The sequence below is a fragment of the Lepus europaeus genome, chromosome 14 (assembly GCF_033115175.1).
Source record: "Lepus europaeus isolate LE1 chromosome 14, mLepTim1.pri, whole genome shotgun sequence".
In the NCBI taxonomy this organism is placed as follows: domain Eukaryota; kingdom Metazoa; phylum Chordata; class Mammalia; order Lagomorpha; family Leporidae; genus Lepus; species Lepus europaeus.
Window position 1 is genome coordinate 17,878,112 of NC_084840.1, and position 25,976 is coordinate 17,904,087.

Genomic DNA, 25,976 nt, shown 5'->3' on the forward strand with positions numbered 1-25,976 from the left:
TGGAAAATATAATTAAAAGATAAGTTTTATTTTATCGCAAAATTCTTTGAAATCTATGCATAGTTTTTGTTTTTTTTTTTTACTAATTTTTTCTCTTTTTTTTTTTTTTATTTTTTGACAGGCAGAGTAGACAGAGAGAGAGACAGAGAGAAAGGTCTTCCTTTGCTGTTGGTTCACCCTCCAATGGCTGCCACGGCCGGCGCACTGTGGCTGACGCATCGCGCTGATCCGAAGCCAGGAGCCAGGTGCTTCTCCTGGTCTCCCATGGGGTGCAGGGCCCAAGCACTTGAGCCATCCTCCACTGCACTCCCGGGCCATAGCAGAGGGCTGGCCTGGAAGAGGGGCAACCGGGACAGAATCCAGCGCCGACCGGAACTAGAACCCGGTGTGCCGGCGCCGCAGGCGGAGGATTAGCCTAGTAAGCCGAGGTGCCGGCCATATGCATAGTTTTTTCATAGTATTCATCTTCCATGACCTTTCTGAAGAACCCTTATATGTACAATTTTAATTTTTGGCAGCAAAACAAACATCTTCAATTTCATTTTCCATGAACTTTTTGAAGTATCCTGTTTCTTTCCACACAGATAGAGACTTTTTCTGTAGGGTGAAAGTCCTAGACTTGGAGTTCCCGAGTGTCAGTCCTTTCCTCTGAAGGTGCTGTCAGTTGCTCCTAAGAGGTTGTGCCTGCTAAGTTCCCACTAGCAGTTGATTGGAACCACTGTGTCGCTGTGTTGTGGACTGAACAGGACCTGTTCCCAGAATCATGCAGACGTGTGAACCCCTGAACCCCACCATCTTCCGTTCACAGCAAATGGATGAATGCTCCCGGTGAGGGGTCAGGGAGGTGGCTCGGCCCAGTGACGGCCCTGGCACTGGGCCTTGGGGGAGTGATTGAAGTGGGGTACATGGCTGGGGCAGAGCCTGGTGATAGACGCTTGGAAAGACCACAAGGATGGTCAAGGAAGAGAATTCTTCCTGTATCTCTGCTTCCTGGCTCACCATGTGATTGTTTGGCATCTGCTCCACCACAGCTGGCCTCCACCAGGTGTCAGACCAGTGGAGCCACCTGATCTTGAACTGTGAACCTCCAAACTGTAGGCCAAAATCAACCTTTTTCTGCCGAGTAATTGAGTTAAAATAATGAAAAGCTGACTCAAACACTCCACATCCAGGTCATCTTGGATTGCCCTTCCTTTGTACAGTTAGCCGTTGCTTTCTGATTATATATATGTTGTATAATAAAAGTGGAAAATGCAGAAAAGGGTAAGAGAAAATAAAGATAAAAACCCTGCCCATTTATATTCTTTTTTCTTAAGCTTCATTTATTTATTTGAAAGGCAGTGACAGGAGAGAGAGAGAGAAAGAGATCCTCCATCTGCTGGTTTGCTCCCCGGTTGGCTGCCATAGCCAGGACTGAGCCAGGAGCCTAGAACTCTTCATCAGTGGCAGGGAACCAAGCACCGGGCCATCCTCTGCTGCCTTCCCAGCAGCATTAGCAAGGAGCTGGATCAGAAGTGGAGTAGGGACTAACACTGTGTAGTGGATGAAGCTGCCACCTGTGGTGCCAGCATCCCATATGGGAGCCAATTTGAGTCCTGGCTGCTCCACTTCTGATCCAGTTCTCTGTAGTAGCCTGGGAAAGCAGTAGAAGATGGCCCAAGTCCTCCGGTCCCTGCACCCACGTGGGAGCCCCGGAAGAAGCTCCTGGCTCCTGGCTTCAGATCAGCCTAGCTCCGGCTGTTGTGGCCATCTGGGAAATAAAATGGCAGATGGAGGATCTCTCTCTCTCTCTCTCTCTCTCTCTCTCTCTCTTTCTCTGCCTCTGTCTCTCTGTAATTCTGCCTTTCAAATAAATAAAAAAATCTTAAAAAAAACAAGTGGAGTAGGTGAGACTCAAACCGGCACTTCTAGAACTGGTGCTCTCCCATATGGGATAACGGTTGCAAGTGACGGCTTTACCTACTGCACCACAATCCCAGCCCCAAAACACAGCCCATGTTTATAGAAGATAACAGCAAGAGCTGCGGGTAGCCAACGCACTTTCTGGAATCTCTAGTACTAGTAACAAATTGCTAAAGATCATTCAACTATGTGTCAATTAAAAATGAAAAATAGGGGCACAGTGGCTAAGTTGCTTGGGAAGCCTGTGTCCCACACCAGAGTGCTTGCGTTTCGTTCCTGACTTCACTCCCAGTACCAGCTTCCTGCTAACATGCACCTGGGAAGCAGCAGGTTCAAGTAGATGGATTCTTGCCACCCATGTGGGAGACCTGGATTGGGTTCTGAGCTTCTGGCTTTGGCCTGGGCCAGGCTGTTTCAGACATTTAGGGAGTGAGCAGGTAGATGGAAAATCTCTCCATCTCTAGCTCTTTCTCTCTCTGCCTTTCAAATAAATTTTTAAAAAAACACCTTGAGATGCTTTCTTGGGCTGATGGAAACTGTACGCTTAGGGAGATGGGTCCAGGTTTCCACACCCCTGAAATGTGTCCCCCCTTCTAAACAGTCTGCTGCCGGGAAGACTGCAGTCTGAGGATTTGTGGAGCAGGAAAGGAGTACAAACATTCCAGAAATGTGTTTCCAGACATCGGCAGCTGGATCCAACAGATTGGAAAGCCATCTCCCTGGCCAAGCCAGAGCCAAGTTTCCGTTTCTCAGGGACCCTGACATGCCCCGTTAAGCCTCTGCTCTCATGACTGCTCTGCTTTCTGTTCCAGGGACCTGAACTATAATGAGCTGCAGGAGTTCCCCGTGGCCATCCGGACCCTGGGCAGACTGCAGGAACTGTAAGCTCCTCTGCTGGTTTCTGTGGGTGTCCTCACCCCTCAAGGATGGGGGCTGCAGCCAGCCTGGGCCGGCTCCCTTGTGCCCTCACCTCCCCATCTCCCGTGGTTCTTTCAAAAGCCGTAGCTGTGCGAAGTCCCTGGGGCAGCTCTAAGTAGTCACAGGCCTCATTAGCTTGGCTTTGAACATTTCCTACGGGTGTGTCACCAGCAGAAATGGCCCTGGGCCTTCCAGCCCAGGAAGACACATGGCACAAGCCACTTCCTGTAGCCTGCGCCTGGCACTGCTCCCACCTTGGCGGGATGTGTCCAGAGAAGAATGAGGAGAGGAACCGGAGGCTGGTGTACACAGCCGCTCCTCAGCACCTTCTGCCTGGGGGCCTGAGAAGTTGGCTCTGCTTCCCCACAGCCACTATTGGCCATTCCATTTCAGTCTTCGCTGGGCACCCCAGATGCCCAGGGCATGCTGGGTGCTGAACACAAAGGGTGAGACAGACACGGCCCTCAAGGACACAAAGTAACCCATGTAAAGCAGGAGACAGCACAAACAGGCTATCATGCTTCCCCTAAAAGTTAGCAGTCGCAGCATAGGAAGATAACTGTGGAGTGATGCACCCTGAGACAGATGCTGAAGGGTGAGCAGGGGAGGAGGAGAGAGATTCCAGGTGGAACAGGGCAGATGATGATGCAAACAGAAGCTGAGCTGGCAGGGGATGGTCACCGGAGGGAGGCCAGCCCGCCTGGAGAGGACACTCTTGGGGATCTAGGAGACCTATTCCAGTGCTAGAGTGAGACCAGCTTAAGGTGGCCTGCACACTCATGCAGAGCCCCCAGCTTTTATATGCACCACGGAAGACCTACAGCACCAGCCCCATGCCACCCTCCTTTGAAGGTATGAATGTCAGATGTGGGCAGCAGATAATAACAGCCAGGGACGCAGCAGACATGTGACACAGTGGGTTAAGCTGCCACTTAGGACGTCCACATTAGAGAGCCTGGTTTGAGTCGTGGCTACTCTGTGCTTCCAGTCTAGCTTCCTGCGAATGCACCTGGGAAGCAGCAGATGACGGCGCAGGTATTTGAGTTCCTGCCACTCACATGGGAGGCCTGGACTGACTTCCTGGCTCCTGAAGACACTGGGGAATGAACTAGCAGGTGGAAGATCTCTCTCTCTCTCTCTGTCATTCTGCCTTTCAAATAACGAATTTTAGAAATGAGCAGCTGGGCCACCTGGAAGAAAGGGTGTAAATGAGAAACAATGGGGAGTCCTCTACTGCCCGTGAGTCACCAAGGTCTGATATTTTTCCCTTTGAGCTGAAACATGAGAAGAAGGAAATCTGATCATCCAGAAGGCACCAATGGAACAGGGTATGCAGACGCACTAGGGAAGAAAAAGCAGAGGCCTCCGTCAGCAGGAATGAGAACATACACATATTGGGGTGTGTGTGTGTGTGCGTGTGTGTGTGTCTATCCACCCATCCATCCACCCATCCACGCATCTGCCTATCCATACATGCATACATCGACCCATACATACATACGTACATACATATATCCACCCACCCACACATACATACATACATGTATGCATGCATCATGCACCCATTCATACCAACTTCCATCCAGCCATCTCCCCATCTACCCACCTGTCAATCCGCAAATCCGTTCATCCATCCATATGTCCATCCATCCACCTGCCCATCTGTCACCAAGCCATCATCACCCGTCCATCCATCCCTCTTACCCACCCATCATTCACCTGTCGTCCAAAGAATTATTTTATTTATTTGAAAGAGTTACAGAGAGCGGTAGAGCCAGAGAGAGAGAGGTCTTCTATTCCACTGGTCACTCCCCAAATGACCGCAATGGCCAGAGCTGAGCTGATCTGAAACCAGGATCCAGGAGCTTCTTCCAGGTCTCCCATGCAGGTGCAGGGGCCCAAGGACTTGGGCCATCTTCTACCGCTTTCCCAGGCCATAGCAGAGAGCTGGATCAGAAGAGGAACAGCTGAGACTTGAATTGGCACCTATATGGATGCTGGCGCTGCAGGTGGTGGCTTTGCCCGCTACACCACAGTGCCAGCCCCGAAGGCTCCCACTGTGGCACAGCACCAGCCCCCAAACACTTTTGTTTCTTTCAATGATCAATTAAGAAAAAACTGCTTGAGCAGGGGCCTCTGTCTTACAGATTTCTAAATTTCTTAGAGCTTGGCTCAGCACTTGATAAAAGAAAGTGTATGAAAAAATATGAGTGAGTCAGAGGTCATTATGTAATGAGATAAGCCAAGCCTAGAAAGACAAGCACCAGGGGCCGGCGCTGTGGCATAGTGGGTAGAGCCACTGCCTGCAGTGCCAGCATCCCATATGGGTGCTGGTTCAATTCCTGGCTGCTCCACTTCTGATCCAGCTCTCTGCTATGGCCTGGGAAAGCGGTAGAAGATGGCTCAAGTCCTTGGACCCCTGCACCCATGTGGGAGACCCGGAGGAAGCTCCTGGCTTCTGGCTTCGAATCAGCACAGCTCCGACTGTTGCAGCCATCTGGGGAGTGAAATGGCAGATGAAGGACCTCTTCCTCTCTCTCTCTCTCTGCCTCTGCCTCTCTGTAACTCTGCCTTTCAAATAAATAAAAAAATCTTAAAAAAAAAGAAAAAGAAAAAGACAAGCACCACCTGACCTCATTCACATGTGGAGTCTACATGAGTTGATGTCATGGGAGTTCAGTGTAGAATGGAGGCTGGGGAGAAGGGGCCAGGCAGAGGACAGTGAAAGGTTGATTGGTGGGGCCTCAGTTCTAGTTAGATAGGAGAGAGGAGTTATGGGGTTCTGTGGTGCAGTGTAGGGTGGCTGTAAGTGATGATAATATGCCATGTATCTCTCTCTCTCTCCCTCTCTCTCTTTATATATATATATGAATTTTTAATGTTTTCACCATAAAGAAAGGGCATATATTTGAGGAGGGAGATATGACTACCCTGAGTTGGACATTACACATGTATACATGTTTTAAAACGTCACAAGGCACCCTATAAATATGTATAATTTTTATGTATCAGTTAAAATTTTAAAAATTAAAAGCATAATGCATAAAAGGAAGGAACAAATGGATGAATGAACAAGCAGGCCCAGGAGGGTGGCGTTGGCTGGAGGTGTCCAAGGTGAGGCGTGAGGGAGAGAGCATGAAGGTGCAGATAGTGGTGGGACAGCAGGAGGACGAGCCAGGGGAGTAGAGGCAAGGGCACCGCAGATAGCCGCAGAAACCTGCCGTGAGTGCAGGTGAGTGAAAGGGGCGCGCCCAGCGCAGGTTAGGCCTTCCACCCAACGTGTTTTCTTCTGAAACACTCATCCCAGCACACCAGACACAGAATTCCTGGCTTCCTGGCTTGGCGGGGTGCCTCGTTCCCCATCTCCCCAGCACTCCATCCACCCCCAGATTCGGGCCTGAGCCCTCCCGCCGTGATGGACACTCCTAGGCTTCCTCATCTCAGGGACTCCACGTGAGGAGCCTCCCTCCTCCAGGGACCCTTTGGGTCCCCTTTCCTTCCTGCATGGCCTCCTCTGTGGGACCCACCAGGGCTCCTGCCACCAGTGACCAAGGAGAGGGTACCCCCTTGGGGCCCGGATCCAGCCTCTTGCTCTTGAGTTGCTCTCCCAGGCTTCCTGAGGCCTGCAGCCAGGGATTCCACTGCTCACTCCTTCCCACCTGTTAGGGGGCAGGAGGGGCGTGCTGTTATACAAGAAGACAAGCCCCAGGCAGGATTGGAGCCTAGGACCCCCGGCTGGCATCCCTTTGGTCCTACGGCCTGTCTTGTGGGCTGTCTGAAAGCCCCATGGAGTCCCTCCCGTTCCACACTCCCATCCAAACCCTCACTGTCCCCGGGGGCTGTCTTCCAGAGGATTCCACAACAACAACATCAAGGCTATTCCAGAAAAGGCCTTCGTGGGGAACCCTCTGCTGCAGACCATGTGAGTGGCTTTCTGGGCTCCTGGTGCTGAGCGGTGTTTGGGGAGGACAGCAGTTGGGGAGGCAGGAGTGGACGAGGGGTGGCCGTCCTCTCAGTGGTCTTTCTGGGGTCTCCCCTGGGAAGAGAAGAAAGCAGAGGATGGTCCCAGCTGAAAGGGATGAAAAAGGGAACTCGGGGTTTGGGGTTTTTTTGCAGATACTTTTATGATAACCCGATCCAGTCTGTGGGAAGGTCGGCGTTCCAGGACCTGCCGAAGCTGCACACACTGTGAGTTGGCACCGGGAGGCCACCATGGTCTGGATCTCGCTCCCCCACCCCACCCCGCTGCCCCATTCCTTCCTGCACTCCTGCTGCCCCCACCTGCCAATTTCTCCCTGCACAGCTCAACCCCCCTGGAGGCGTGTTTTTCAGGGCCACAGGCCTCCACTTGGCTCAGACCAATCCCCAGAACTGTCTGGACCCCATGGCCTCTGTCCACCCACCAGCTCTCGAGTTGAAGAATGAGACCCTTCTCCGTGGTCTTTGCTGGCCTCTTCGCTTTCCTCCTGTTCCTGGGAGCAGCAGCCATTCCATAAATGGCTGCTGGAAGAACCAAGGCTGGTTTTCCAAGGCCTTGCAACAGAGATCCCTTTGGTGCTTGCTGTGCCGTCCTATGGCACCTTTGTTTCCCCTCCCGCATTCTTTTAATCCCCACCCCAGTTCCCTCTCCCTGGTGCCTTGCTCTCTGCCTACCAGAGCGTCAAACACACAACCAATACTCCAAAGCACGGGCTTCACTTTCAGGTTCACGGTCACATTTTGTCTTCATCTAACCCTGGAGGTAGGCGCTCTCAGTCCATTTCACAGACAGCAGCTGAGGCCCTCCAATCCTGATCAGGCGTGAATGCAGGTCCCTCTGCTCCCAGCACCCCAGGCTCATCGCTGCACCTCACACGGCCTCCTGGGGGTCTTTGACACGTTCCTGTTGCATGTAGGCTCCATGCATAGGAAAGGTGGGGAGGGGAAAGCCAGCAACCTAAAGCAGGTTTGGAAAACTGATGGGGCACTAATTAACCCCAGCCGATGACAACGTGGGGCCCACCTGATGTCAGGCTCTAAGAAGCAAACCCTAGCAGCCAGGGCCTTTTTCAGAAGCACTGAGCTGATGCCCTTTATACAGAGGCCTTGGCTGTGTTGTTTTGCAGCCTGAGGCCTGAGTGATGAAGTTGCCTGGTTCTGTCTGGGGTTAACATTGGCTGGACCAACTTAAGAAAATGGCTGGGGCCAGTGCATGGTGCAACAGTTAAGATGCCACTTAGGATGCCTGCATCCCATACCACAGTGCCTGGGCTCAAGTTCTGGTTCTGTTTCCAATGCCAGCTTCCTGCTAACGCACATCCTGGGAGGCAGCAGGTGTTGTCTCAGTAGCTGGGTCTGTGTCACCTGTATAGGGGATGCAGATGGAGTTCCTGGCTCCTGGGTTTGGCCTGGCCCAGCCATGACTGTTGGGAGCATTTGGGGAGTGAACCAGCAGATGGAAGATCTGTCTGTCTGTCTCTGTATTTAAAATAAGATTTTTTAAAAGAAAAAGAAAAGAAGAAAGCTGCTAAGCGTGGCTCACGCTCCACCTGGGCTGGAGAGGTTGATTTGAGAGAGGTTGGGGTGGAGTCCCTGAGAGGGGAGAAGACAGAGGCTGAGCGCCCGGGGTGGTGGTGCACTGCCCCTGCCCCTCAGAGCTGCTTGTCTCTGCTTCCAGATCCCTGAATGGTGCCACAGATATCCAGGAGTTCCCCGATCTCAAGGGCACCACCAGCCTGGAGACCCTGTGAGTGAGTTCTCTTCCTCCACCTGCTCCATCTCCCCAGCCTCACCCCTGCAGCTCTTGCCACCCCCTTGTACTCCACTTCCCTCATCTGCTGGGGGCTCAGCCTCCAGGGCCCATGCCATCTCCTTATGTGGCTTTGCCTACAGATAAGGCCAGGAATGGCCGGGGAGATGGGAGTGAGGAGGCTGGTCCTTCTCCCTGGGATTTTTCAGGGATGTGTTCAAGGTTCCTAACCTCAAGCTGCAGGTGCATGGAGGACCCATGATGGGGAAGGAGGGGCCCTTGGCCTTTCTGAACCTTGATTCCCAAACAGCCATTTTCATATTTTCTATAACATTCTGTAGAGTGAGGGAAGGGATGCCAGAGCATAGTAGACCCCCAATGCCTTTTTTAAAAAAGATTTATTTATTTATTTGAAAGGCAGAGTTACAGAGAGGCAGAAGCAGAGAGAGAGAGAGAGAGAGAGAGAGAGAGAGGTCTTCCATCTGCTGCTTCACTCCCCAAATGGCTTTAACATCCGGAGCAGAACCAATCTGATCTGAGGCCAGAAGCCAAGCGCTTCATCCAGGTCTCCCACGTGGGTACAGGGATCCAAGCACTTGGGCCATGCTCCGCTGCTTTCCTAGGCACATTAGCAGAGAGCTGGATCAGAAGTGGAGCAGCTGGGACTCGAACTGGTGCCCATATGGGATGCTGATGTTGCAGGCCGGGGCTTTAACCTGCTGTGCCACAGCACTAGCCTTGATTCCTTTTTTTTTTTTTTTAAGATTTGTTTATTTGAAAGTCAGAGTTACACAGACAGAGAGATCTTCCATCCACTGGTTTACTCCAAAGAAGGTCACAATGGCTAGGGCTGGGCCAGGTCAAAGCCAGGAGCCAGGAACTTCATCTGGGTCTCTCATATGGGTGGCAGGAGCCCAAGCAGTTGGGCCATCCTCCGCTGCTTTCCCAAGCATATTAGCAGAGAGCTGGATCAGAAGCAGAGAAGCCAGTGTACGAACCAGTGCCCACATGGGATGCCAGCATTGCAGGCGGCTGCTCCACCCGCTACACCACAGCCCCAGCCCCCTCGATGCCTTTTACATGAATGAATGAGAAGGGTGGGTGTGCAGAAAAGCCAACTGTCCCGCCTCACGACCCACGACCCCTTTCTGCTACCACTAGGGCTGGAATTCTCTGGGCCTCTATTGTCTTCCCCTGGATTTGCTGGCACATGGAAAATTTCATCCCCAGGGACGACCTTGGCCTCGAGTCTTTCTGGGGACGCCCTGTCCCTAAGCCAAGCCCATGTTCCAAGCTGCCCCCATGTCCCTGGCCACTCTGCCCCTGCTCCTTCCTCCTTTCTCTACTTGTCTTTCTCCCCTAGGGCACAGGGAGAAAACTCTGGGCTTCGTTCCCATGGCCCCACTGGGGCTGTGTCCTCTGCTCCCTGCCCCAGCCATCCCTCCTCTCCAAGTCCCCTAGAGCAGAGAGGAGGTGGTCCCTGTGTCACAGGCCCAGTGCTGCTGGAGCCCATTCCGGGACATGGGGTGGGGACAGAGCAGGGTAGGTGGGGCAGGGCTGGGCCTGCAGGACCTGTCCCTCTGCACTCCCTGCCCCCAGCCCTCTGCTTCTCACCACCCGCTCCCCCGCCTGCCTCCTCTCTGTCATGGTAGCCCCACCCCCTGCCCAGCTCTGTCCTCCCAGAACTGGAGACGGGTGGCTGGGAATGGCAGGGCCCTGGGCCTTGTGCCAGCTCTGTGTCTGTTTTCCCGGCAGGACCCTGACCCGCGCAGGCATCCGGCTGCTCCCACCAGGGCTGTGCCAACAGCTGCCCAGGCTCCGGGTCCTGTGAGTGACTTCCAAGCATTCTAGAGTCTTGGCGCTGGGCCCCTGCCCCTCCAGCAAAGAAGGCCTCCCCCGCTTCTGTTGCACTTGGTCACACCTTGTTCTGAAGAGGGGCGTGGCCTAGGCTCCTGCTGAGAACCTGCATGGGGCGGGGAGGGGGCTGCCCTGTCCGGCAGTGGTTTCTGAAGTCACACCTGCTTACCCCCAAGGTCAGTCTGTCACTGACTGACTGTTGGACTCGCATGACTCTGAGCGCTGAGTTTCCTGTAGAATGTGGGCAAACGTGTGAGGGCTGGAAAACCACATACAAATCACCCAGCACACAGTGGTGCTTAATAAATGGCCAGAAAACCAGTGCCTTCTGGGACCACGGAGGGCGTGCTCCACTCTCCCTTGACTCCCACCTGGACCTGAGGCTCCTCCCCAGGGAGGAGATGGGTGCACTGACACCTGGCACGTGGGAGGAGCTGGACGTGGGCTTCAGCCCCACCTTGCCGCTGACTGGCCGTGCGCCCTGGGGAGGCTCTGCACTCCGTCTGGGCCTCAGTCTCTCATCTGTCGAATGATTTGCTCACCAAGGGCCCCTGCTTGGACCTTCCCTGCCAACTCCGTGAGCAGTGGGCGGAGATGCCACAGCTCGATTTGGCCTTGTCCAGCTGGCTCAGTACTGCCTGAGTGTTGCCTGCTGTCTGTCTCGTGCCGCAGACCCCACTGCCTTCCTTGTCTCCACACCCCCTCCCTTTCTGCTCCCCTTCCCCCAGGCCTTCTCTTGGATCAGGAGGTCCTCCTGTGAAAACTGCTAAGTCCACCCCACCCAGGCCTGGTGTGGAGCGGGACTCAGCAGGGGAAGCGTAGAGAAGTCTGCCTGACGCGTGTCCACAGCCATGGCCCGGCCCTCGGCTGCCTGGCAGGAAAGCCCAGCCCGGGCTGAGCTGCTGCGGCCGCCCCTGCGGCCTTCTCATAGCCCTGCTTGACCCCCGCCCCAACCCCGGCCTTTCTGTCTCCGCAGGGAGCTGTCTCACAACCAGATCGAGGAGCTGCCCAGCCTGCACAGGTGTCAGAAGTTGGAGGAAATGTGAGTCTGGGGGCGAGAGAGAGGCGGAGGCGTGTGGCTGGAGGCTGGGCAGGGTGGAGAGCAGGGCTCAGCGAGGGCCAAGGCACAGAGGGACCTTTCTCCCCTCTCCCCGTTGGCTGAACGGTGGGCCAGGGCTGGGAGTTGGGACCCACAGCAGGTGACAGCCACTGGCGTTGGCGCCCACAGCAGTCTCAGGTGGATCATTGAGAGTCAACAGCAGCATAGAAGTGCAGTGGCCAGTGGAGGGGCACACACGGCAGAGCTCCGTGTGCCCTGCATGTGGGAACATGCTGGCTCATTTCTGCACCCCGTGAACACACACGTGTATATGGGTGCACAGGGACCCAGACAGGCACAATCCTACGTGGAAGAACAAACCTGGGGCTCCAGTTTCTGGAGGAAAATCACTCTGAAAATGCTCTCAGCTCCGTTCACCAGGCTGGTGTGTGTGCCTGCTGCTTCTCCCCAGAACACCGCCTTTGGGGCTACGGGAGGCTCCGTGCCCTCTGGGCGGGAGGACGAGGGTCTTTGCTCTTGCCCGGGTCCTGTTTCTCAGCTTGGCCAGTCACTTGGGCTGTCTCTGCTCCTGGCCTAGGATCTGGAGGACCCATGGTGACAGAGGGTGGGCACCATGGGGCCATTCGGCTGGGCTGAGAGCCAGGCCCGGTGGGAACACTGGAAGCTGACTCCCTTTTGGGCCACAGGGATGGTTTTGTGGCTTTGTCTCCTGACCCACTTACCCAAGGCAACCGGATCCCCTTGTGTTCCCTGTAATTCTGGTGACTTCCGCGGGCTAGGCCCTTTCTTCCCGTGCCAGAAGTGGGGGGCTCTCCTTTCTTCCTCTCAGTGCTTGGGGGGCGTGGAACACGGCCAGGGCCTGAGCCCGCGGGCTCACCCAGCCTCTCTTGCTGCCCTAGTGGCCTCCAACACAACCGCATCTGGGAAATCAGAGCCGACACCTTCAGCCAGCTGAGCTCCCTGCAAACCCTGTGAGTACTCACAGCACCCAGGGTGGGCCCCGGGGGAGCCCCTGCCCCCCAGCCAGGCCCGTTCATACCCACAGCGCACATGTGCGTTTTCAGCACACGTTACATTGCCCGCCAGTCACCCGCACACATGGCTTCTGCAGCTGGTATCCCGCAGGCCCCGAGGCCTGGGGCCACGCTGTAGGTCCCCGTCCAGCCAGGAGCTGGGCAGCAGCAGGTCCCTTCCCCAAAAGGCTAAGGTTACTGCTGCTGGGGGCAGGTCAGACGGGGACTGTGAGGGAGAGCCCAGCCTGGGAGCGGTGAGCCCTGACCAGGTCACTGCCCTGTCACACCCTCTCTGTCCGCAGGGACCTGAGCTGCAATGCCATCCGGTCCATCCACCCTGAGGCCTTCTCAACCCTGCGCTCGCTGGTCAAGCTGTGAGTGCCCACTGCACCCTCCTCCAGTGTTCGGGGGACCTGTGGGGACTGCGGCTGGTGGGTGGGAGCAGGAGGGCTGCCCAGGGCAGGGACATGTATCCAAGTTGGGCCAGCGTCCTAGGGAGAAAGCCTCCAGCCTAATCAGTCATTCAGACAGCGTGCTTGACAGTGGGGCCTGAGAAACAGAGGCCGCCTCCTACAAACTCCAGGAGGACATCAGCTGCTGATGGGCTGTGGCGACATTTTGGTAGCCTCAGACCTCACATGCGCCCTGCTCCTGCCCTCTCCAGCCTCTGCACCCACTGAAGAAGAGGATGCAGGGTCTGGAACTCCTTCACAACACAGGAGGGCGGCAGCAACTGGAGTAGCCATGGCCCCGGGGAACTCCTGTTTGAGCGTTACTCTAAGGGGCTGCCATTCTGTGGGCTGCAGGAGACCTGGGCCCTCTAAGCAGCCTGGGATGTAAACAGGCAGCTGGCTGTGCTGGCTCCATGGTCGGTATGTCAGGGCTGGAGGGGCTGGAGGGGCCCCTTGGTGGGGCTGCTATGGCCTGTAGCTCAGGTTATTCACTGCACAAGGGCCCCTGCCTGTGGACTTGGCCAGCTGTGTGTCCGGGGCCTTGTCCTCCCAGCCCCAGACCTTCCGTGATCAATGAGAAGCCTCCTAAAGACCAAACAGCCCCAGCCCCTCACTCCACAGAGGCCTCCAAGGCTCTGGGGCAGACATGTGCCCATGCCAAGGCCCAGAGCCTGGGCCTCCCAGACAGCAGGCAGTGCCTCCCCCCGCCACTGCTCTCTGGGCTCCGGGCCGTGCCTTGGTGCCTTGCAAAACTCCCACCTCTCTCTCCCCTGTCTTGTTTGCTCTGCTCCTGCCAGATAGGTAGGGCAGTTATTTATATCCCTTTGAAAGATGAGGACATTGAAATGCAGGCAGATTTGTGACTCCCTTTGGTTACACAGTGAGTTGGTGACAGTGCCAGGTTTCCTGCCGTCCAGTCCAGGGCTGTTTCCACGACGCACAGTCTGTGGTCGTGGTGTTTGCTTTAGAGCCCTGGCTTCCTCTAACGCGTCTCCGACAGAGGACCACGTACAGCCTCACCTCTGGCTTCAAAGCAGGCACGGCCAGACAGGATGGGTGACCGAATCCCTGCTGGGAGCTGGCCGAGCAGCTCTGTGCAGTCCGCAGCTCTGGCCTCTTGTGTCATCAAAAAAGCCACGGGAAGGCAGGGGAGGGGGCTGGCGGCAGGCAGGTCCCTGGGTTGGGTGGGCAACGATTCCTGGTTGGGGCTCAGACCTGCACACAGGAGCTGTGGTTGTGGGCGATTAGTGCCTACCCGTTGGGGTGGCTTGGCCTGAATTAGCACCGCCCTGGTATAGTCAGTCCCCAGCGAGTGGCTGAGCTGTGGACAGTGCCTCCAGCTGCTCTGGCCCTCTCCTGCCCCTTCCTGCTCTGCTCATCTCCTGTCCTGTGCTGCTCTCCACTTGCCTCCAGCCCAGGCACACTGGCCATACCCTCAGCCCAGCCCCGCCTTTCAGCCATGCCACCGGCTGCCAGTAACCCTGACCATCCACTGTCCTAGGGACCTGACAGACAACCAGCTGACTGCGTTGCCCCTGGCCGGCCTCGGGGGCCTGATGCACCTGAAGCTCAAAGGGAACCTGGCTCTGTCCCAGGCTTTCTCCAAGGACAGTTTCCCGAAACTGAGGTGAGGGCCAGGGGCAGCTGGAGGCCACGGGGTGGGCTGGGGCATGGGGAGGGAGCTGCAGCCCTCACCCTGAGAAGAACCTGGCGGCCTGGAGTTAGGAAGGGCTCATCCGGCTTCCTCCCTGCCTAGCTGGGGCCCCCACACATGCCTCCCCTTCTTCCTCATCTCCTTTGTGACATTTCCCTGGCCCCAGGTACCAACATCAGGGGACCCTGGACCCTCGGGCCCCTCACTCCTGCCTTGTCCCCACACCCAGACTCTCGGTCCTCCCTGGGGCCGCATCAGGGCCCCTGGAGCGAGGGCAGAGCCCAAGGCATTGATGAGTCAGAAACACGCTGCACAGCCAGGCCCTGGTGCTAATGACATCCAGGCTTCCCTGGGCCACAGCGGCTGCTGCTGCCTCCCAGCCTGTGTGGCCCAGGCCTTGTCTGCTGCACGCTAATGAGATGCCCCAGGGCATCTGCCCTCATCCTCAGAGGGCCCAGTTCTAACATGCACGGTGCTGGAGGACGGGCAGTGGTCTCATGAGGGCAAGGGTAGAGTCCCTAGAAGAATCCCTGCCTCGTACATAAAGCAGCCTAGGACGCTGCTGTGTGGCCTTGGAGAAGCTGCTCCCACTCCCAGTCTGCTGAGGGCGCTCCTCAGACAACGGGCAACTTGCTGCTGCTGTGCCTTCTCCATCTCGGGATGAATGGAGAGAAGCCTGGAGCATGCCCAGAGCCCTTGGGTCAGGGGTCTGGCTGCACGGCTTGTGCCGGAAGCCGAGGCTGCCTGCACAGTGACGGAGAACTTTGGCGTCGAAGGGCAGCTTCCCGGTGCCCAATCCCTGGGCTGGAGCTCGCCTAACTCAAGCTAAGGTCTTGGACCCCAGACATGCTAAGGTGGCCCCTCTCCCCCTCCTCCACCCAGGATCCTGGAGGTGCCCTATGCCTACCAGTGCTGTGCCTATGGTGTCTGCGCCAGCTTCTTCAAGGCCTCTGGGCAGTGGGAGGTCCAGGACTTGCACCTTGATGACGAGGAGGCTCCAAAGAGGCCCTTGGGCCTCCTTGCTGGACCAGCAGAGAGCCACTGTGAGTGATGGGGATTCTGGGCTGGGCAGGACGGGGGCGTGGAGAGGAAGTTAGAGAGGAGGCTTGGGGGACCCAAAAGGGACTCTTAGGGGGCTACAGAGGGGAGCTCTGGAGTGCGCGGCTGCTTTTGACCTGGGAGGAAATTCTGCCACTGTTGCTGCCTTGTCCCTCGGAGGCTACACCCAAAGGTGCTTGCAGGAAGTGGTGATGGTAACAGAGCCAGGAGTGGGGTCTCCATCTTTGCCCAGCCCTCTGTGGTTCACAGCGGGAACAGGCACCGTCGCACTTCAGTCCCCTGCCCTGCAGCTCGTGTGTTTTCCCTCTGTGGCTGCCTTCCCATCACAAGGGCCCTTCAACCTTAGGGCATTCTCAGAGAAGACAGACCTATTATTTCACCAACCTGAGCCAAGTAGTATTGAATTAAATCAATTGGATTAACCCTGCTTCCAGGAAGAAAAAAAAATCCACTTATAATATGTTCTAGAACCAAGAGGAACGGCGGGGGATTGTTGCTGAGTCCATCCTGCACCCCCAGGGTGTCCCCTGAGTCTGAGAGGGAGACTTGGGCGGCCACTAGGAGCAAAAGGGCCTCACTGGGAAGGGCCAGCATGGTGCACGCATCTCGGACAGATCGATCTTTGGGGTGAAAGGCAAAGATTAAAGGCAAGCGTCCAGAGGGGTTCTGAGGGGCCTTCTAAGTGGAGTCCTTGATACAGGGGAGAAGAGGGCTCCCCTCCCCAACCCACATCACAGAACCCAAGCAGAACTGGAGAAAGGGGAGGGAGAGGGGAAGGGGCCCCTGTTCTAGGGATTTCTTTTTCCGCCCCTAATTCCCTCTGTCCGCTCTCTTGATGGAGAAGCTGAGCAGAAAAATCAAATCTAAACATGCGAGGAAGACTTGCCAGTAGGCTGACTGGGCCCCAAGCCCCCAACCCCTCACTTGCAGTTGGCCCTGGACAAGCTACCTAGCCTTCCTGAGCCTCAGTTTCTTTATCTTTAAATGAAACAGGTGATGCCTCTCTCACAGGCTTGGGGGAGGATTAAAAGATTCCAGAAATGGCAGTTACGCTGCTACTGCTGACTGGTGCCTTCGGGTACCTGTGTAGGGAGCACATGGTGGTGTGGTCCAGGATGCTGGGCGGGCACCCAGGGGTCTCTGGGAGCTCCCTCCCAGGGAACCAAGGAACCTCCCCGGGGAGGAGGGGTCCGAGGACTCAGTGGGGAGGAGCCCAGCAGCCCGGCCGGCCGGCTCTGGGCCGCAGACGGCTGTCCCCAGGGGACATTCCCGGATGTCTGCTGTACACTCCCTCAGGGGCCTGGAAGGCGGAATGGAAACTTTCCTTCCTCAAGGTGAAACTTTCCACCAGGCTTAGGCCTTGGAGAACCACAGGGCGTCGAGCTCGCGGGCTGCCTGCCGCCTGTAACGGGAGCTGGGGCAGGGCCCCCCACTTCCTGTGAGAACTAATGAGCCCTGAGCAGGAAAGCCAGGAGCTGCTGCGCCAGCCAGATTCGATTTCCTCCTCGTTTGAAGAGTGGTTACTTAACACCTTGGCTGTGACTTTCCCAGCCTCAGACGGAGTCCGCGGGTTTCACCCCTTGTATTTCATTCATGCATTTTGATTTCAAAGAATTGCTGGGCTCCATGGTGGAGAGCTGGGAAGGGCCCGTGTGGCGCAGGCCAGATCTGTCTGCTTCTGGAAGGGAATGAAAGGAGGGAGGGGTGGCAATTCCAGGGCTGCGGGCACACCTCGGCCTCCTGCCCGCCCTGACGCTGGGGGGCCAGGGCGCCTCCGCAGCCGTCCTGACTCCTGTGAAAACTCCCAATGGGATGTGTTTATTCTCCAAGTGGGGGGAGAGATCTGCTCAGGAAACAGACCTTGGAAGCTAAAGCTGGGGACACGTGCAACAAACAAGATCACCTGTCCTTGACCTGCACAGCGGCAGAGCTGCCCCTTAAGCCTGTCCACGTACAAACATCTTTTTGAGCCCAGCAAGTCTCCCGCATCAGCTCTCCAGACACCTTTTCCAGCCTGACTTGAGAACTTAGAAAGAGGCCGGCGCCGCGGCTCACTTGGCTGATCTTCCACCTGCAACGCCAGCACCCCAGGTTCTAGTCCCGGTCGGGGCGCCGGATTCTGTCCCGGTTGCTCCTCTTCCAGTCCAGCTCTCTGCTGTGGCCCGGGAAGGCAGTGGAGGATGGCCCAAGTGCTTGGGCCCTGCACCCACGTGGGAGACCAGGAGGAGGCACCTGGCTCCTTGCTTCGGATCAGTGCAGCGCGCCGGCCGTAGCAGCCATTTGGGGGGTGAACCAAAGGAAGAAAGACCTTTCTCTCTGTCTCTCTCACTAACTCTGCCTGTCAAAAAAAAAAAAAAAAGAAAGAAAGAAAGAAAAAAAGAAACTTAGAAAGAGTAAGTGATGGAGTATTGCTGCAGAAAAATGTTTTGCCTTTATAGATTATGTTTTAGATTTTCATTTCAAAATTCACATTGTAGAATCTATGAACCCCTGAGATGCCCATGATCCAGTGGAGGTCAGAGGCCCTAGTTTGAGAAACACTGCCCGGGGCAGTATCACGGGCAGGCGATAGGCTGCCACTATGACACTGGCATCCCATATCGGAGTGCCGGTTTGAGTCCTGGCTGCTCTGTTTCCAATCCAGCTCCCTGCTAATGCGTCTGGGAAAGCAGTGAAAGATGGTCCAAGTGCTTGGGCCCCTGCCACCCATGTGGGAGACTCTGATAGAGTTCTAGGCCCCTAGTTTCATCCTGGTCTAGCCCTGGCCGTTGGGCCATTTGGGGAGTGAATCAGTGGACAGAAGATATCTCTCTGAAACTCTGTCTTTCCCATAAATAAATAAATCTTAAAATAAAAAAAATACTGGGGCCAGCATTGTGGTGTAGCCAGGTAAGCCACCTCCTATGATGCTGGCATCCCCTGTAGGTGCCAATTCAAGACCTGGCTGCTCCACTTCCAATCCAGTTCCCTACTTATGTGCTTGGGAAAGCAGCAGAGGATGGCCCAAGTACCCTGCACCCACATAGGAAACTCAGATGAAGCTCCTGGCTCCTGGCTTCAGCCTGGCCCAGCCCCAGCTGTTGGAGCCATCTGGGGAGTAAACCAGTTGATGAAAGATATTCTCTCTATAGATAGATAGATAGATAGATAGATAGATAGATAGATAGATATTTGAAAGGCAGAGTTTATGGAGACAGACAGACAGAAAAGGAGAGATCTTCCATCCACTGGTTAACTCCCCAGATGGCTGCAACAGTTGGTGCTGGGCCAGGCTGAAGCCAGGAGCTTCTTCCAGGGCTCCCACATGGTGCAGAGGCCTAAGCACTTGAGCCATCTTCCACTGCTTTCCCAGGTGCATTAATAGGGAGCTGGAGCAGAAATGGAGCAGTAAAGTCTCAGACCAGTGCCCATGTGAGATGACAGCATCGCAGACAGCAGCTGTACCCACTACACCACACAATAAATCTTAAAAAAGAACTACTGCAATAGGAAATAAGAAAAAAAATCCATTTGATTCAAAGATGTCCCTAATCTTATTTCCTGGGACCCAGAGAATTAAAGCCTAGACTCAGAGCTGGAAGGAACGGTGCAGATGGTCTCGTCTGACCCTGACTCAGCGTGCCGCGCGCCCTCCCACTGGGGGATTTGCCGTTCAGTGTCTCCAGTGAGCAAATCTTGGATCTGCACAGATCCTCCAATCCTCCCACTCCCTGACTGCCCCAAATAAACAGTGCCTCACCTGGGGGAGTGTCGCGGCTGACTGTACGGACTCTGTCGCCAGAGAAACCTGGGTCTGAGTTCTGGCTGTGAGGCCTGGGCAAGCCACTCCCCCTTGGTGAGCGTCAGCTTCCCAGTCTGTCACCTGCCCCGCTCAGCTGCTGTGAGGCTAGTGAGGCCGTGAAGATAAGGGCTCCGCGAGAGGCACAGTAAGAGCTCAGCACTGCGGAGTGAATCTGTGTGCTGATAGAGCCCGCGCAGCATCACAGTCTGCTTCCTGTGTCCCCATACACTCCAGAGAGCACGGTCATGTCTTTTTCATCCTTACATTCTTCTACCCTTGTCCAGTGCCTGACTTTTTTTTAAAGGTTTATTTATGTATTTGAAAGTCAGAGCTACAGAGCAGGAGAGGTGGGGGAGGGGGGAGGAGAGAGAGAGACTGAATTTCCATCTGCTGGTTCACTCCCCAGATGGCCACCATGACCAGGGCTGGGCCAGGAGCTTCATCCAGGTCTCCCATGTGGATGCCAGGGCCCAAGGACTTGGGCCATCTTATGCTGCTTTCCCAGGCACATTAGCAGGGAGCTGGATCAGAAGTGGAGCAGTCAGGACGCAACCGGGCACCCATGTGGGAAGCAGTGGCTTAACCTGCTGCAGCACAGTGCCGGCCCCAGTGCCTAGATTTTGTCAACATTGCATACAGCACCCTTGGGCCCCGGGCATTTGTTGAGGGAAAGGTGCTCCTTTGTCGAACAACCCTGCTTGTGGGGGTCTATTCTTAGCAAGAACTAGACCGTCTCCATCTGAATCATAATTTGCCTCCACCTGCGATCCACCCACTGATGCTAGTTCTACCCGTTGGGAAAGACCAGCATGTGTTAGGACCACAGGTGTTTGCCCAGCAGTTTTAAGAGGCCGCCTGGGATGCCTGCACACCACATTGAGTGCCTGGTTTGAGTCCTGGCTGTCTCTTCTTCTTCTTCCTCTTCCTCTTCCTCTTCCTCCTCTTCTTCCTCTTCCTCCTCTTCCTCCTCTTCTTCCTCTTCTTCCTCTTCTTCCTCTTCTTCTTCTTCTTCTTCCTCCTCTTCCTCCTCTTCCTCCTCCTCCTCCCTCCTCCCTCCTCCCTCCTCCTTCCTCCTTCTCCGAACACACCACAGCTCACAGATGTGCCTCTAGTGTGTAGTGTTCACACTGGATGTGGGATGTCACAGGCATCCTGGCCACAGCAAGCGGACCTCGTAGTCCCTCGCTCGCAGTGTCACGGTGCTGGCCCCTGAACTCTCAGAGGCACCTCGTGGACGGAGGCCGACTGGAGGCAGCACAGAGCACTCTTAGTCCTTGAAAGAGCAAGGCTCGCGGGACCTTTGCTGTGCGGGACACAGTGGCTGAGCCCCGTGGTGTGGGTAGGAGGGAGCTGGCCAGAGAGCAAAAACGGATGAGCAGGGCGCCAGGGACGACCAGCGCCGGTCTGGAACCACTACTGAAAGGCGTGGGCATTTGGACGGTGACACCAAGACCCATGACCCAGGCCACTTTCTCATCTCCCTTCGCAGATGACCTGGACCTGGAAGAGCTCCAGCTGGAGATGGAGGACTCAAAGCCACACCCCAGCGTCCAGTGTAGCCCAGTGCCAGGTGAGGTGCATGCCCCCAGGGCTGGGGGAGGGGCATGCGGCCACTTGGATGAGATGCCAGCTCGGCCTGGCACCGTCTCTGCCGACTCCCAACCTGCTAGGACAGGGCAGGGTCTGCTGCAGTCTCCTCGGCGCGGGGCAGTCAGGCAGCCTGGGCGAGTCAGCCAGAGTCGAGACTGTGCGTCCGGGAGAAGCCTGCCCTCGGTAAGGAAAGCAGGAAAGAATCGCTTGACCCCATAGCTTCCGAGCGCTCCTTCATCCGAGGCCCACACCCTGAGAGCCTGGTGCCGCTGGGCCTCTGCCAGGTCATGGGAGGGCGAATTCCCCATCCCAGGAAGACTGTTGTCCCTGCTAACTCCGCAGGGGGAGCTCTCGGCGGGACCCCCAGGGAGCCCCTTGGGTTCCGTGCAACCCTTACGGCAGAGGAGGCCTCCTTTGGAGTCTGCCCTAAGTCCAGCTGGCTTCCAAAAGGAAAGAACCTCTCCCTTCTGCTTGGTGCAGTTCAGCCTGGGACGTTTAGCGTGAACAAGTGTCTGTCCTTGCGCACGAAATGCTAACAAGCGCCCCCAGGAGGCAGCAGCTGGGTGCCTGCAGGCCAGGAGCTGTTCTGAGCACGAGGCGATGAAGGGATGAAAGGTGTGCTGCTGCTGCTTCGTCCCACCCTCACTTCCCAGTTCTCCTCCTTTCCTCCACTCAGGCCCGTTGGCCTGCTCCCCCTGCCTCCCAAAGCCTGATCTTGCGGGATACCAGCTCTCGGTGCTCAGTGAGAGCAGCGCGCCCCCTAGTGCCAGCCCAAGGCCAGAGCACGGCCCAGCCTGGGGGCTGCAGCTGGTGTCTGATTTGGAAACCCACAGGCTTCGTTCCCACTGCCACAGAAATATCTCATACAAATGGTCAAGTAAGTTATGGTACATCACGTGATGGAGTATTTATTACACATTGAAAATATGCTTTGGGGAAATATAAGGCTATGGGAAAGGTGTATTTTAAAATTTTAACTAAAAGGGAATAAAAGGCTATATACAATAGAATCCCAGTGTAGTTAACACACACACACACACGCATACTTTTTTTCACTGACAGGAAACATCCCCAGAATACAGCGTTTGCTCTGAAAGGTAACTTCATAAGCAGTTTTATTTTTCCCATGTTCTATTTTCAAATTTTCTGTAATTACCACCTATTATTTGGTAATCAGAAAAATGCCTGATTTTTTTTAAAAAAAAGCTCACAGAAAAACCTTTCAAATTCCCAAGCTACCTAGCAAGTTTATAGCGAAGGAAATGAAGATATTAAATAGTAAGTTCCAAGTTAAAAGGGAATTTAAGAACAGACTCTGGGGAGAGACGGGAAACAGCAGGCTATCACCCATGGAGCGTGGGTGCCAGTTGGAAAGCCCCAGAGGTCCTCTGTGTTTTGATTACTTGCTTTGCTGATGGGCTGATGAGGGTCCTACAGGGTCTGTACCCCCTCAGGACGGGGGAAAGGCAGCCTGGCCCGGCGCCCAGTAAGGGTTCATCCATGCTATCTCAGTGGACGGCTGAGCGCTGTCTGGGGGTCATAGGATGGTGGCCGTCAGGGCCCTCCCATCTCCGTGTCTCTGCTCCCACCCCAGCCCCAGTTCTGATGCCCTCAGCTACTTGATGACGTCTCGTCCCTTCCTTCCATCAGAGACTGCTCCTCGGACAGGCTGCCCTGCTCAGTGCCTGCGTTAGCGCTGTGTTATCCTGTGTATACATATGTTTCTGTTTTCTGTGTGAAACCAGGAGGAGGGTAAATACTCATCTCATATGCAGCTCGTTAGAAGACCTGTGTTTGTCCCGTAGTCTCCCCCCCCCCAGCCCCAGCCAGGAGTCCCCCACGGTGAGACCTGCAGAGGCTGGCCTCCCCCAGGACGGTGCCGAGGGGCCTCTGGGCTGGCAGTGATGTGCGATCCTCTCTCCCGCAGGCCCCTTCAAGCCCTGTGAGCACCTCTTTGAGAGCTGGGGCATCCGCCTGGCCGTGTGGGCCATCGTGTTGCTCTCTGTGCTCTGCAATGGACTGGTGCTGCTGACTGTGTTTGCTGGCGGGCTCACGCCCCTGCCCCCCGTGAAGTTTGTCACAGGTGCCATTGCCGGCGCCAACGCCCTAACTGGGATTTCCTGCGGCCTCCTCGCCTCAGTGGACGCCCTGACCTTCGGCCAGTTCGCCGAGTACGGAGCCCGCTGGGAGATGGGGCTGGGCTGCCGCGCCACGGGCTTCCTGGCAGTCCTGGGGTCGGAGGCCTCCGTGTTGCTGCTCACGCTGGCTGCCGTGCAGTGCAGCGTCTCTGTCTCCTGCGTCCGAGCCTACGGGAAGGCCCCCTCCCCGGGCAGCGTCCGCACCGGGGCCCTGGGCTGCCTGATGCTGGCAGGGCTGGCCGCGGCCCTGCCCCTCGCCTCCGTGGGAGACTACGGGGCCTCCCCGCTTTGCCTGCCTTACGCCCCAGCCGAGGGTCAGCCGGCGGCCCTGGGCTTCGCCGTGGCCCTGGTCATGATGAACTCCTTCTGCTTCCTGGTCGTGGCCGGGGCCTACATCAAACTCTACTGCGACCTGCCGCGCAGCGACCTGGAGGCTGTGTGGGACTGCGCCATGGTGAGGCACGTGGCCTGGCTCATCTTCGCCGATGGGCTCCTCTACTGTCCCGTGGCCTTCCTCTGCGTCGCCTCCATGCTGGGCCTCTTCCCTGTCACCCCCGAGGCTGTCAAGTCTGTCCTGCTCGTGGTGCTGCCCCTGCCTGCCTGCCTCAACCCGCTGCTCTACCTGCTCTTCAACCCCCACTTCCGGGATGACCTTCGGCGGCTCTGGCCCTGCGCCGGGAGCCCAGGGCCCCTGGCCTATGCTGCTGCCCGGGAGCTGGAGAAGAGCTCCTGTGAGTCCACCCAGGCTCTGGTGGCCTTCTCTGATGTGGACATCGTCCTGGACGCCTCTGAGGCTGGGCGGCCGCCTGGGCTGGAGACCTATGGCTGCGCCTCAGTGACCTGCGTCCCCTGTCAGCAGCCAGGAGCCCCGAGCCTGGAGAGCAGCCATTGTGCGGAGCCAGAGGGGCCCCGCTCTGGGAAGCCACCACCCCCCATGGATGGCGAACTGCTGCTGAAGGCAGAGGGAGCCCCTCCACGCCAAGGCAGGGCCTTCCGGCACTCTAGCGGGGCCTTCGGCTCGCATGTGTAGCCGTCCCCCCTTGCCCGTCTCCATGTCTCCTCCACCCACCCTCCCGCCCTCCTCCATGAATGATGGCTGCTTGTACAATGAACACAACCAAAACTCAGCAGTGGGCTCCGTGGCAGGATGGCCACGTGTGGCCCCACTGCTCCCTCTCCCCTGGCCGTAGCCAACCAGGGCGTCTTGGCCCGGTTCCCTTTCGCCCTTCCTCAGCCTCACCGTCGTGCAGGGCCTCTTTCTTGCCATGCCAGAGGCCATGGACGAGGGACCTGGAAGTCTGTCTGCTTGAGTGACACGGCGGGAATAAAAGCCAGCAGAGGGGTTTGGGGGCTGCGCAGGCTCAGGCTCGCAGCACAGCAGGCAGGGAAGCCCCACGGAGAAGGGCCTGGGAGGGGACCACAAAGGCATGTGGGCATCTCCCGTGTGACTCATGAATGAGATGTAAGTGTGTTCTGTGTCTTGTTAATCTTGACGTATGCCACACCAAAGGACTTTCTGTTGAAGTCAGCTTTGGAAGAGATCACACAGTTTCAGGGGACCTGTTGGCGTAGGTACGGCCCTGAGAGGTCCTGCACCCGTAAAATCTGTTGAACTTCACTTAACCAAGTTCCCCCAAAATTGTCTGATGGCCAGTTGTTGCTTCTTGCTTCTCATAGAATACTGGCTAATAGCTCATGACACTTAGCGTTGCTCTCTCCGTACCGCCTACGTGCTCACCCCACAGCATCACAAGATGGCACCACTTCTGAAAAGCCCCCCAACCCAGGGTGAAAGGTCAGAGGTCAATGATGACCCTCCCCACCTCCACACTGCCCCTCCTACGCCTCCTCCTTACCCAGGGAGGCATGGGGAGGAGCCTGCATCATGGCTGCAGCTTCAGCCCAAGATGGGGTGGGAAGAAAGGGTCCCTGAGTGTGCCTCAGCCCCCTCCCCACCCCCAGGCACCAGGAAAACTTCTGCCCCAGCCAGAGGGGCAGGGGACTCTGTGGCTGGCTGGGTGCCCTCTGGCTGAGTGGCCATCCTGTGGTTCTCCTCCAGATGCCCCCTGCCACCTCTGTGGCTAGCCTGGTCCTGCTTTCTCTGGGGGAGAACGAGCTGTCAGCCAGCAAAGAGGAAGGATGTGCGTCCTGTGGGTATTGCATTTTAGGCAGCACTGCGGACACCCGGGCCTGCAGGTGCCCCCGACGTCTCTCTGCCCCACCCCTCGTGACGTCAGGGTTAACCCAGCGCCACTGAGTGTTTCTATGTGACTCGGTCTCAGTGAGGAGCGGAGAGCCCAGGCATTCTTGCAGATGTGGAGAGAGAATCTGAGGCTCAGACAAAGGCCAGAGTGGTTTCCGGGCGCAGCAGCGTCGGGTCGGGGGCTCTGCAGTGCTGACACTGAATGGGGCACAGTGCTGCCGCTGGATCCCGTTGCCGCCCTCGGCCAGGCTCTCCCCAAGGGGCGCCACCTTTAGGACACCCCTGCGAAAGAAAAGGCTTCCCCTGCCTCCGTAGCTCACTGAGAATCGGTGATTCTTGGCAGGGCAGGAATTCTCTGGGGTGATAAAGATGGCATAGCCGGATGGTGTGGGGGAGCCTTGACTTCCGGGCAGTCACCCCAGGCCTCTCCTCCCTCCCTCCCTCTCCCACTGCCACATGGTCCCTGTGTCTCACTATTTCAGGGAGCCGGTGTTGGAGTCAGTGGAGTGGCCGTGTGCTGCAGGTTTAGGAGTTACGGGAGCTGTTCCCTGTAGGTGGCCTCTTCCATGGCAAGGGGGCCAGTGCTTTCTGGGTGCAGGCTCTGGGGTGTCACTGCTGCCA

General features: G+C 56.5%; 1 protein-coding gene across 1 annotated transcript in view; it reads left to right on the plus strand.

Moving 5' to 3' along the window:
• LGR6 (leucine rich repeat containing G protein-coupled receptor 6) overlaps positions 1–24,182 on the plus strand; it is a 118,632-nt gene extending 94,450 nt beyond the window's left edge. Inside the window, exons 7-18 of the mRNA XM_062210745.1 lie at positions 2,715–2,783; positions 6,671–6,742; positions 6,937–7,008; positions 8,477–8,545; positions 10,304–10,375; positions 11,382–11,447; positions 12,365–12,436; positions 12,781–12,852; positions 14,432–14,557; positions 15,467–15,627; positions 20,914–20,994; positions 22,942–24,182. Coding sequence (XP_062066729.1) covers positions 2,715–2,783; positions 6,671–6,742; positions 6,937–7,008; positions 8,477–8,545; positions 10,304–10,375; positions 11,382–11,447; positions 12,365–12,436; positions 12,781–12,852; positions 14,432–14,557; positions 15,467–15,627; positions 20,914–20,994; positions 22,942–24,182 — 2,173 coding nt within the window. The remainder of the gene's footprint in view (positions 1–2,714; positions 2,784–6,670; positions 6,743–6,936; positions 7,009–8,476; positions 8,546–10,303; positions 10,376–11,381; positions 11,448–12,364; positions 12,437–12,780; positions 12,853–14,431; positions 14,558–15,466; positions 15,628–20,913; positions 20,995–22,941) is intronic.
• Positions 24,183–25,976: the final 1,794 nt, after the last annotated feature.